At 36.0% G+C, this 12,627-nt stretch overlaps 1 protein-coding gene across 26 annotated transcripts in view; it reads right to left on the bottom strand.

Moving 5' to 3' along the window:
- The window catches only part of DST (dystonin), a 462,173-nt gene that overhangs the window by 58,817 nt on the left and 390,729 nt on the right, over positions 1-12,627 (bottom strand). For 25 of the 26 annotated variants that reach the window (XM_020287134.2, XM_076003259.1, XM_076003267.1 and 22 more), the window contains 4 exons: positions 11,269-11,510; positions 10,155-10,361; positions 1,564-1,683; positions 1,255-1,362 (listed from right to left, as the gene is read on the bottom strand). In XM_020287134.2, coding sequence (XP_020142723.2) covers positions 1,255-1,362; positions 1,564-1,683; positions 10,155-10,361; positions 11,269-11,510 — 677 coding nt within the window. The remainder of the gene's footprint in view (positions 1-1,254; positions 1,363-1,563; positions 1,684-10,154; positions 10,362-11,268; positions 11,511-12,627) is intronic. The other variant, XM_076003260.1, reaches the window with a different exon arrangement.

The following is a 12,627-nucleotide window of genomic DNA, read 5'->3' as shown; positions in this document are numbered from 1 at the left end:
TCAATAACAGCTATTCAGATTTTAATCATTTCCATGTATAAAAGTTCATTTTAAAATAAAGGGCCTCAAGTATTTATGAATAAGACACTGAGCTCTCCAAATACGATAAGCAAAATTCTCCAGCCAATCTTACAATGTCTTCAAGGTTAGAAAACAAGTCTCATGTGATTATAGTAACATTTACCTTATTTTCTAGAAAAAAAAGAAAGACTATTTTTTTTCCCAAATAAAATTGTAAGAACTGCTAGTCAACAAAATTAATTATATATATTAGAATTAAAGTAGAACATTGTGCCATATACTGATTTTGTGGGGCAGTCACAGTGATAAAGATTATGATATAAATTCACAGCAAAAGCTAATAACAGAAGATAAAGCACAACAGCAACTCAACAAACCACAGAATAACAAAGAAATTATTTCATGATGATCTGTATTTTTCATGTCAGATTCTTTACAAAAATAATAAAGACTATTAGAAACAAGCAAATTTCCATTGCAGAGTACAAATAAAAGAGAAAGTATCACTATGTTGTGCATTCTGTTATTTTATCTATGGTATACAGTAAAAGCAATGAATACTCTTTAAAATGTGATTTTAGGCATAGAGATTTATATATATATTTTTGCTATGAGATATTTCTCCTACCAGAAGCATTAATATATATTAATTTCTTTACGCTGTTCAGATGTCTGAATATGAATTGAACATTTTTACTTGTGGCTTGGTTTTCTACCAATTTAAAGGATCATTAAAATAACATAAACTGGATGCTTCTTTAATTACTCAGTTCATTGTTTTCCTGTATAGCTTGCTATAACTTTATACAAAATGGATTTTAGCATTAGAGAGAACCACATATTTTGGTTTTTGTTTCAGTTCAAGAGGCCCAAATGTCCCTGAAGCATCTAACCAACAGTTGACATATATAAAAAAACAATAACTTACACCAGTAATAACGGTAATAATGCAGCCAACATTAATTGAATGCTTAATGTATGTCAGTTAATCAAGGATTCAAACCTTAATAGCCTTTATGCCTATTAAAATAGATTGTCCTCATGGTAATTCCCTTAAGGAATATTCCTTTCACTGTTATTCTGTAAAATTGAAAAATGCCTTATTTAAAACTAACGATTTTCACTGCTTAAATAGAAGCCGATGATCAAGGAAAAGTGCTTTCCTAGGACTGAAAGCTTAACACATGCTGTTTCTTCAAGAGCCCCACCACCAGCCCACAGACAAGATTATACCTTCATTGACTGCTTTTCCTCTTCACTGCATGTGGTCATGACTTTGTGCCCAGATTTAACAAGTTCATCAATAATATCCTTGTGTCTCAAAATCTCCATGGTGAACGTCTACGATTTACCAAAATAAAGACAAAAACATTAAGAAAAAAAGAAAGCACGTGACTAAAATGAAAGCAATTAGGTGGAGTAGTTAAAAATAACAAGTAACATTAGCGGGGTCTTTAAAAGTAAATCATGTAAACACACTTTATAGACTTGGAGCACACCAGCAAATAAATTTAGATGGCAATTAGAAATGTATTTCTTCACCTTTTGAACCTGCAGCTGAGCAGAAGTCTGGTCTTGCTCAAGCCTGATGTCACCCAGAGACATCAATTTCTTTTCTGTTTCAGTAATCCAGGATAACTCAGCATCAGCTGCTTGGTCAAACTAAATAAAAGATAAATAATTAGGTCAGCAAGTTGCTGTAACTGGTGTCAGAAAAATACCTATCTACGTTTCTTTTTAAATATCCTTATTACACAAGTGGAAAATCTGAGCTTATCTCTTCATGGCATCCTAAAATAATTCATAATAATGACTGAGTTATAAAGAAAGGAGAACGCTCCGTAGAGTAATTAAGCACAAGCTCTTAAAACATGTTGAATTCATAACACTGCATTAATGATTTTAAGACAGCTAGCACTGTTGCTTCTTCTTCTAGCAGTCTTGATAATTTGCTCCTTAGGAGTACTATCAAAAATAATAGCTACAACAGTCAACAGCTAGGTACCATCTTTTAATAATTTCACCCAGCACCTCAACTCATTTGATATGCAGACAGCATTCTGCTACCAAAGTACATGATTCTTAGCAAAAAGAACGAAATATTCCCATTTACTTATTATACCATTATGTATAAATGGATTTGTAAATATGTCTCCATGTGTAGACAGCATAGACTCCCAAATGATTCATGTATAATTTTTGAACATCTCATTTAATAATGGCATAAAACACTATCAAGAGCATTCTTAAATATTTTAAGAAATTTTATTATCTTGATCATAACAGTAATTCATGAGCACAGTAGAAATTCATAAAGCACAGAAAAATATACAGGAGGAAATTAAAACTTGGAGGTAATACTGTTGGTATTTTAGTGAATTTTCTTCCAGAAGTTGAAAGACAAGATTTGTGAAGCTCTGGGATAACATTACATAAACAGTTTCATATCCTGCTTTTTCATTTATTATGAATATTTCCCATGTCATATTCTTTTTAAATAACATCACTGTATTCTAGCATACCTGGATATTTTCATTTAGGCTTTCTGCATTTTTTTGCTATTATATAAACAACCCTGTAATCACTATCCTTGTGCGTAAGTTTCTGTTGGCATCTATAATTAGTTCCTTGGTGTAGCTTCCTAGAAGTGACTGTGAAGTCAAAGAGCATGAACATTTTCAATGCCTAACATCAGATAAACCCATTGCTTCCCATGGCCAAGCAGTTACCAAAAGTGACTACAGTGGGCATGTGACACCACAAGCAACAATGATGAATGATAACTAACAGTGGCCTCTGCTGGAAGAAATAACGAATTATGAGCATTGTGGGTACTCCAGTCTAGTACTGACAGATCTTCTAACTTTTCAAAAGAAGCTGGAAATCCAGATGTGGGTGGGGGAATAGCTAGGTTAGGGGAAAGAAGGGTAGAAATAAGAAGGTAGATTGAAAAATAATTCATACTGTTAAAACTCTATGCAACACTACGCCAACTAATGGGATGATGGAGTAGATGGACTTCTCTCTGTTCTTCATGATAAGTATGCCTAAAAATCCTGGGCATTGTATTATATACAGAAGACCACAAAAAGAAGAAAAGAGAGTAGAACTGCTACGGACCTTGGGCCCCAAGGGATAACATGATGGTGAGTTCTCTGGGTTTTCTTTTTTGCCTCCCCTATCCAGAATTGGACACTAGAAAAACTGGCAACACCAATGTGCACAGATAAAGCCCAAGACAACCCTGCTCTCTCTAGCCAAAGGACCAGGAAAGGGGTAGACTAGCAAGACAGAAAACTTTTAGACCATAACGACTCTATTCCAACCAAACACTACAGAAAGAAAAAAAGTGGCCCTAATCACACTCATGCCAAGAAAGGATGAAAGGGACCCTAGATGTCCACCCTAATGAGGCTATCATAAGGTTCCCAACACTCCTGCTGGGATGACATTAGAGAAGGCCAATTAGGGAGCCAGAACCTTCATCCCCACTGGCCAAAAGCAAGGTCCCAGCCTACGCTGTCCCTGGAGATCCTGAGGAGAGCTGGAACTCCCACTGCCACCCAGAAGTGAGGAGCATACCTCCCCACTTCCAACAGAGGACTTCTACCTCCACCTGGTAGCACCCCTAGCTTCTTTTCCCAGAGTATTATCAGAGAAAGGCAGTTAAAGCAGAAAGTTTAAAATCCAAGCCTCAATAACATCATATAAGAACCAGGAAGATCTCAAACTAAATTAAAGAAGGTAATCACAGAGATGCCAATACCTAGATGGCAGAAATGGCAGAATTATCTGACAATGATTTTAAAGCAGCTATGATAAATATGCTTCAACAAGCGTTTTTGAATGCTCACGGTTGAAACAAATAAAAAATTAGAAGGCCTCAGCAACAAAATAGAACATCTCAGCAAAGAAATAGAATATACATGTAAAAGAAGACCCAAATGAAAATTTTAGAACTGAAAAATATAACTGAAATAAAAATCTCAGTGGATCAGCTCAATGAAGGGGACAGAGGAAAGATTCAGTAAATTGGATGACAGAAGAACAGAAACTACACAACCCAAACTGAATAATAGAAAATAGGCATGGGAAAAAAAAAAAAATCCAACAGAGCCTCAGGAACCTGTGGACCCATAAAAGAAGATCTAATATTCATGTTATCATATTCCAAGCAGTGGAGAAAGAGCTTATGGCTGAAAAAGTACTCAAACATTCTTGAAACGATAAAAGTTATAGACATGGAGACTAGATTTGTAGTTGACCGGAGTTAAGGAGAGGATAGAAGTGGGCGGGAGTGGGTGTGTGTGGCTATAAAAGACAACAGGAATGATAGAAATCTCTTATCTGTATTTTTAACTGCATCAATGTCAATATCCTGCCTGTGATATTTTACTATAAAGATGTTACCACTAGAGAAACTGAGTATAGGGCAAAATAGGATCTCTCTGTATTATTTCTTACAGCTGCCCATGAATCTACAATTGTCTTAAAACAAGATTAATTACAAAAAGAAAAAAAGCAAAACAATTCTGTGGGTAACATCTGACCTGGAAGTTCCTGTTTGCATTCTCTCTTTCAGATATATACTGTCAGATTGCCCTTCAGATAGAATGTATTAATTTATACTCTCACAAGCAGTTTTGCTGTACCCCTAACAATATGGGGTAGAATTTATTTTTTAATATTTGTCAATCTTAGGGGTAGACTTCCCTTAGTTATAAAGAATCCAAGAAACTGCTTGAAAAAGTCTATCTGGCTCAATAATTATGATATTTAATTTTAAATGGAGCTACTCATTAGCAATTATTGATTAATAATATAAAAACAAAAGAAAAATATTTCATCAATTAATTCAGCAGCTTCAGGTATGGAGAAAGAATCCTCATGAAAAAGAAGTGAAGGAGTCTTCTAATGTAGATCATTAGTTTTCAAGACAATGAAGCTGCACACTTAATAGCCCAGGCCTTTCTACCTGAGTGTAAATGCTGTAAGATATTGGAATAAAATTTAACAGCCATGAATTTTTTTCTTCTGTTGTCCCTGAAAACATAAAGTGATACATCACCCCTCTGGTTTGTGTGCAGGCTGTTAAAAGTATGACAATATTTAAATGACAGTTCTATTAATAATAAAGAAAGCCAGGCTGTTAAGAGTTAATAAGAGTTAATTTAACACTATGTCTCCTTCCTTAAAAAAAAAAAAAAAAAAGCATCCAGTGAAAAACAGTATGATGATATCATCTAAGTTGCTAAAATGGAAAGCTGAAGCTTAAACAATATTTCTTTGACCAAGTCAAATATTTGTTCTACTAAAAGAAAACAAAACTTCAAGCAGAAATATTTCCCTTCTGCCATTTGAGAAAAGTTTTTTATTAAATTAGCAAACATTTATTGTTAAGCAACAAATGGAATAGCCACAGGGTTTACGTGAAGCATTTATAGTGAGGCAAGGCATTTTAGGTCTATGACTCATTCAAATGACTGGTTAATGTGTGTATTTGCAATGGACTATAAAAACGGCTCATTTTACATGTGAGCAACACGGTGAGCAATACTACTGGATCCAATTTTAATAAATTTGTTTACTGCTCGTACAAGTAGCAAAATTAGAATTAAAATAAACTGTTGATAATCTCAGCATCCATAACTGCATTCCGGGCAGCATTTTAACAGGTAGCTTCAGTGGAGTCTAACCATTAACCTTAGCTACTGTAACTCCTATTATAGCTGAACTAGCATTTCAGCAATTTCCTAAAAGTTAGTGAAGATATTATAAGTGGTTCTCTCTAAATATTCCTGAAAAACTTTCTAAAACAATAGCAGCCAGCATCCTACTGAACACATCGTTCTAAGGGCTTAACATGCAATATCTCCTTTAATCCTGACAACTGTATAATGTGGGTATTACCATTAACTCCACTTGCAGCTGAGAAAAAGGAGGCAAAGGGAAGTTACCTAACTTACCAAAGGTTATCCAGCCAGTAGATGCTAGACCTTAGAGTCTAACCAATGTGATCTAACTTCAGGACTGCACTCTTACTTGCCATGTTTATTGTTTGTGCTTGTATATAATTTGGGCTTCATGAATTCAAAATATTCATATGATTTTCGCCAAAAATGGTTCAGATACAGAATCAATAATAGGTTTTAACTTAATATTTAAACATCGTACTTATCCAGAAAGTTACTCTTGAGTGGAAATAGAGGACTAAGACAAAGTGATAAGCAAACCTTAACCTCAAGGACATCTTTTCTACTCCCTTCCCCTGACAAGGCATCTTATCACTTTCCTTTGATTAGCATTTCCTTCCACTTTGCTTCTGATTATTTATAACACAGCTCGTATTTTCCCACTCTCAACACCTGGAGGGTCTAAACAAATCTCATTTCCGTGGGGGATGTTTACTTCTGGTTCTTTAAAAGAAATAAACAGGTGGTCTTTTTCTCCAAGGCTAATTCCTAATGACCCAATGAGCTGTTTGTTTTAATTGCACCCAAACCAACAATCCATGGGCCTTTATAACAGGGTTATTATAGGGCCCAGTTACATAAGCCAAGCAATTAAAACTGCTGAGGAATTCTTGGGATTCCCAAACCCAGTGAGACACACATATTTTAGCAACTTCTGACAATTGTACATTTATAAGAGGCAAAGGATGATGAACTGCTGAGGCTTAAACAAACAATCAGGATAGTCTGAATTCAGGATATAAGTCTATACATCTTTTCCAGCAAAAGTGCCTTTCCACATTTCCACAGAGCTTGTAGAAAGAAAGCAACAAAGATATGCTACTTTGTGTAGGTTTAAAATGCAAAAATATGTACAGTTTGTAACTCAGATAATGGCATGTATTGTGAGAGGAGGCAGTTCAGCTCAACTTCAGTATTTACTAAGCCGCCTTGTTTCACTCAGATTTTTCCTAAATGTGATGAATGGGCCCAATTCTTTTAAAAGAGAATATACTTTTCAAAACTGCAAATCTGTAGAGTCAGATGTAGGGGCTTGTTGATAGGTAGCACCTAGCACATACAATCTTCAATCAATTGCCCATAACTGAAGATGTTCAATTATTTCTGAAATAATAATAGGGTCCGCATCCCTATGATATCAAAATCCAATGGCATATCTTTTCAAAACTGTTATTATGACATAGGATTAACATGAAAATCTAACCATGTCAAATTAGAACATTTTAAAAACTAAATTTATACAGGTTGGTTACAAAGTATATGCTAAGTTAGAAGATATCTCTACACTCCTTTCTCTTTTTTCAAACTTTAATTCTTCTCTATGTTTTTCCTTGCATCTTTCAAGCGATGTTTGGAAGTCAATACACTTTGTGAGAGTGGCCTGCCAGTCTGCAAAGTGCTTATAATTTTGTTAAAATTCCAAAAAGCAGGTGACAACATTATAAAAGAGGTATATAAACATGTTAATCTAGTCATTTAAAATCTAATCATAGTTAGCAAGGTCATTCGGGCAAAGCATTAAATCTGTAACTTTTAAAATTATCAAGTATTGTTCAAAGCACACATCCTTACCCTATCACTTATGAGTGTGGGGTATGTTGGAGGTAGAGGTCTGTGGAAGAGGTTCTTTGTAAATAAAACAAAGTGTGTGTGACTATAGATGTATTTTAAAAGGTGAACTGATGTCAGATCGTGTCCATATTTCATATGGAGAAGAGACACAGAATGGTAGATAATTTATACAACATAAAACAGATAGGATAAAATATGTGGCTTACATCCAGGTCCAAAGGTATCTTTTTTTTTTTTTTCATCATTCCTTTTTACATTTCATGGATATATTATCATTGGGTAAAACTGAAAACACTTTAGTATGAAACTGTACTCTGGTTCTAATTCCAAACATCTATAAGTGGGCAAGCTTATAAAATAATTTCAGTGATATATTAGCTCCTTTATAAACTTGAAAATTATGAGTTTAGAAACTTATCTTTTAAATGCAAAATCTCTGCCATACCAGAGAGACAGGTATTTACTACTCTGTTCTTAAACTTGCCTACACAATGATGTTTCATGACCCTGTTAGCATTGCATTTTCATGTTCCACAATCTTTATAGCTGGAAACATTTTCATTACATACTTCTGTTTTGCTCTAATAATGGCATCTTCCTTCAGATTATTGAAGAATGTTGGGGGAAAAATGGATCACCCCTGAGGGTTTTTCCTCTCTATATAATTTATAAGGAGTCACAGTAGTGAGGTAGGAGGAGATCTGGATTAAATTCTAAATGCAACTCTACCACTTACTGGCCATGCAACCATAGGCAAGTGGCTTCTCCACATATTCTATACTGCACATGTTCCTCCCAGCTATAGATACCTGTGTCTGTTTAGCCCTGCTGGAGGTATTTCACTGGACAGACTTGTAGGTATTTCAAAAGAATGAAGATACACATATACACATGAACAACCAGAAGATATTAATGGCATTAATATTAGCTATATGACCTACTAGTACTAAGACTTTTACTATACACATATTCATTCTCTCTCTCTCTCTCTGTCTCTCTCAAAAGGAAAGTGGGAAGATTATAGACCAAATTGCGTACCTATTCTTTCTTTCATGAATTTTTCTGTATTCTTTCAGAAAATCTCAGAATTTTCTATAAGGGATAATTATATTTTTTTTATAAAAAAACCAAATAATTATTTTCCCATAGGATATATGAATATATGTTTTGGACTTCTAGAAAACTTACACTGACCTGGTTACTTTCTTTCCCTTTGGAAAACAGCTGCAAAACCCTGAATCGAATTAGGCCACAGTTAATGACCTTGGCATGTTCCAGAGCTTACTAACCAACTGAACTCAGGCTGTGACCTTGCCCTTATTACAGCCTTACTTTGTTGAACTAATCAACCATAATCAATTTCTCAAGAAAATCTTACTCCCAAGAGTACAGAATACTTGTCTTGCCATTTAGAGAAGTCTTCAGAGCTGGTTCTGAAATGTTGACATAAATTCCAGTGGAAAAAAATTCAATCTTTTTAAATAGCTGAATAAACTTCACAAATAAACACATTAATTTTCCTATAATAATAAGGCAAATAAAGTCCTCTAAACTTGAAAAAACATACAAAATACATTCCTCAAGCGTGAATGCCCTCCCTCACAAACATTTCTCAGGCAGGGCCTTTGCTATCATCGTATTTCATCGGCTTTTGTGATTCTAGAGCCCAGCACTAAAATGAGGAGTGGAGCCTTATGCTTTAGAACTAGATAAATTACATTTTTACGGCAACATTGGAAAATTAATTTTGGATGCTCCCACAGAATCTGCTTGTTTTGTGTTTCTAACTTTTGGCTTGTGCAAGTATAAGCTTAGTCACATCCCTTCCCAAGCTCCGCTCTGAAGTACAGGGTGATATCACACTACCCCCAAACATAAAGTTTATAATAAGTCTGATGACTTAATGTAAACATTCACAGAGATTTCAATAAAAGTTAATCAAACATGTATTATAAACTTCTCTTTCCAGGACCCCATGCATTGCCCACAGCACTCCAAGAGAGCTATGGTAAGGGCTGGGTGGCTAAAAAACTCTTGGAATATATACACTCTGTGTGAGTCACAGACAGATCAGAAACTATAATTGTTTCCCCTTCAGTCATCTTCAGAAAAAAATTAAAAAAACCCACATTACCAACAAAAATAGTTTCCATTTTAAAAAGAACACCTTCTCTTTGCCATAGTTTTCTATAAATCAACAGTTAATACTGACTTACATGACAACTCAAAACATTTACTCACAGGTCAGACTTAATGGAGGCATAAAATTAATTTTAACAATATGCATATATTGTAGACAAAAGCATTTTGTTTGGAAAGCAGGGCTGATCTTCCTAGGGTCTGACTTGATACGGATAAATGTCTGACACAGTGAGGCAGATGGCTGTTAACAATGCACAGATTAGCCTTGCCCTGGCACTCGGACATCCAAGAAGCCCAGTCAAATTCTTTTCGAATCCACCCTTTCATTTTTTGAAGCACAGCAAATGAATGGAAAAAACACTATTCACAGGCATCTTTGTTCAGGTGAAAGCTCTGGGAACAGCTGGAGAACATTTATTGCCTAGACAACAAACCACTCGTCCCTACCTGCTGTGATCTCAGAATGGCAGCTTCGATCTCCTCCACCTTCTGAGTGATGGTGTCACTCACTAATCGGTAGCGCTCATTGTCCTCAGCGACCATTTTCTCAAGTCCTTCCCTTGCCCTCCATGGTACCAGTTCCAGCAAAGCACTGCTCACTTCGTTAAGGGAGTCCAGTAAGGGTTTGTTGTTCTTAGCTTCCTTCTGCAGTTCCTGAAAAACATACAAACACGGGGGTACCACTTAAAGAGTTCGAACAGAATTTTCCTTTAACTGTTCTTGGGGCTAACGTCCTTTCCTGGCCAATAATGTGACGCTTTGGCCATCCCCTACAGTTTCAGTTAAGTTAAATAAACCTTTGTTATTTAAAGCTATTTTGCAAAAAAAAAAGGAAAGTGTTTCCTGAGAAGTTCAAAGAAAAAATCATTTGTCGACAAGGCAAGATTTTATCTTTGAAATTGAATATAAATATTTAAAATTTGGGAAACAAAACCAAGCAAGTTAACATGTATTATGCTTCGCTTTCTGGGAACCTCTAAGTAATCAGGTAACAGAAAAGTTTAAAAAAAAAAAGAGGAATTAAGCCAGAATTAAGTGACCTTCAAAATGAGGACATACTGGCTTTCAATCATTCTAGTAGAATCATTGCAGGCTCAGTGAGCCTGACCTCACCAACTCTCCTTCATCTGTCTGTGATCATACTTCAGGGGTGATAAAAACAGAGACCGATATCTCTGAAAAGAAGAATGATTAGCATGGCCGGTATACTATTTTTGTGATATAATTAGACAGCCCACCCCCTGCTATTTTACAGAAATATTGTTATTCCAACAAAACTGTGTGTATCTCTGAAACAATGATGGTTTTCCTTTTCTTCCTGTTCTCATCACTCTGTCTCTTGCGTAATAAGACTCTTAAAACAAACCATAATGTACTGTTTTCATCTCTGCGTTCCTAAAAGTTTAAACAGATGATCTGCTGCCAATTTCTGCTGGGTTCCCCGCCCACCAAGGCATCTTTCAGCGTAACAGTAATGACACAAGGCAAATTACAATTTGATTCCCGTGTGAATGAGACTCCTTATAACAAACTGATCCAAAATGTATAGATCAGAGCATACTTTTTGCCTCACTTGTGCTTGGCTTGCTGCTTCTCCTTGCAGAACCTGAGTTTCATACGACAGTAATTCCACCTCCACTCTGTCCAGCCACGTACACAGGTCTTCGTGCGTGGAGAGCAGCCGTCTCGCGAACTGCAGGGCCTGCTCCAGAGTCTTGGCCACGTCGGTGCTCAATTTAGTAATGTCTTTGTACCTAGCTTTGATGGCTTCCAATTTATCTTGAATTATCAAAACTTCATCACCTAAAATTTTCAAAGGCATGTTATTTCTTATGAAACTACAAAGTTGGGAAGAGGGGGGCGGTGGGCAGGTTCTTCAGATATTATGGCTCACTGATGAAATTTTCTGGGGGGGAAAAAAAAGAGACATTTTTCTAAAGATGATCTGACCTAAAAGAAGCCCTTTTCTAGATTGTAATCCTTCCCAGGATTCCAGGCAAATCTAAACCGTTCTGAAAATACAAACACACAAACTGGAAAGTGCCTTTAGGTATGTGCAAGGCAGTACTTTTGTGTCTATATACCAGGCTTTCGGTTTTCAAAGAACAGGGGTTAGAAACCGCCTGAGTTCAGACAGTGACCTTGTGCATGGCTTTAAAAGCTGGGTTACTTTGGGCAAGATGCTTAACCTCTCTGCTCTTAGTTGCTCACCATTGCTCAACGGCACTATTCTGGTGGATCTTTAATCTAATCCTCTGCCTCATTTTCAGACACACAGAGAAACTGCATCCTGAGCTTCAGACTTAACTCAAGGCTCTAGATATCATATTGAATTTCTCTACCTCATAATAAATGGTACTTGCCCCCACCTCCATATATATTGCTGAACTGGACATAGGTACAGTGAAATCCCTACGGCCAAAGGAATCACTAAAACAAGTTAGTCTCTCTGAGTTGTTCTAAAATCTTCTCACACAGATATTAAATCAAGCGTTTCTTAGCGATTCAAGCATGAAGAAATGAAGCCCGTGTATAGCCATGTATATAACCATAATGTATGTTACTGCAATGCAATCTATCTTTAAAAAAAAGAAAAAAAAACTGTCTACAACCTATGTGTTCATTTGCCTTCCACAAGTGGAAAACTAATGTAACTCTGTCGTGGGCTTCTCTGACCAGCTCCTGTGCCAAAGTCCTTTATGAGTAATACACACAACTTCCATCAAGAACTCAAGAGAGACCATGAGAAAAAGGTGAGATCATATTTTAAACCCTCCCCCCTTCTTGATTGGTCTTCAAAGCATTCTCCAGAATGAAGTCTTGGAACGGCCCCCAAATTATAAAGTGTTTTGTTTTGTTCCCCATCCCTAAAATATTTTGAAAACAACACAAAATGCTGGCTGCACGATTATTTGATTTG

This window comes from Microcebus murinus, chromosome 5 (genome assembly GCF_040939455.1).
Source record: "Microcebus murinus isolate Inina chromosome 5, M.murinus_Inina_mat1.0, whole genome shotgun sequence".
NCBI lineage: Eukaryota > Metazoa > Chordata > Mammalia > Primates > Cheirogaleidae > Microcebus > Microcebus murinus.
Note: the sequence above shows the minus strand (reverse complement) of the source record. Positions and strands in the feature narration are given on the sequence as shown.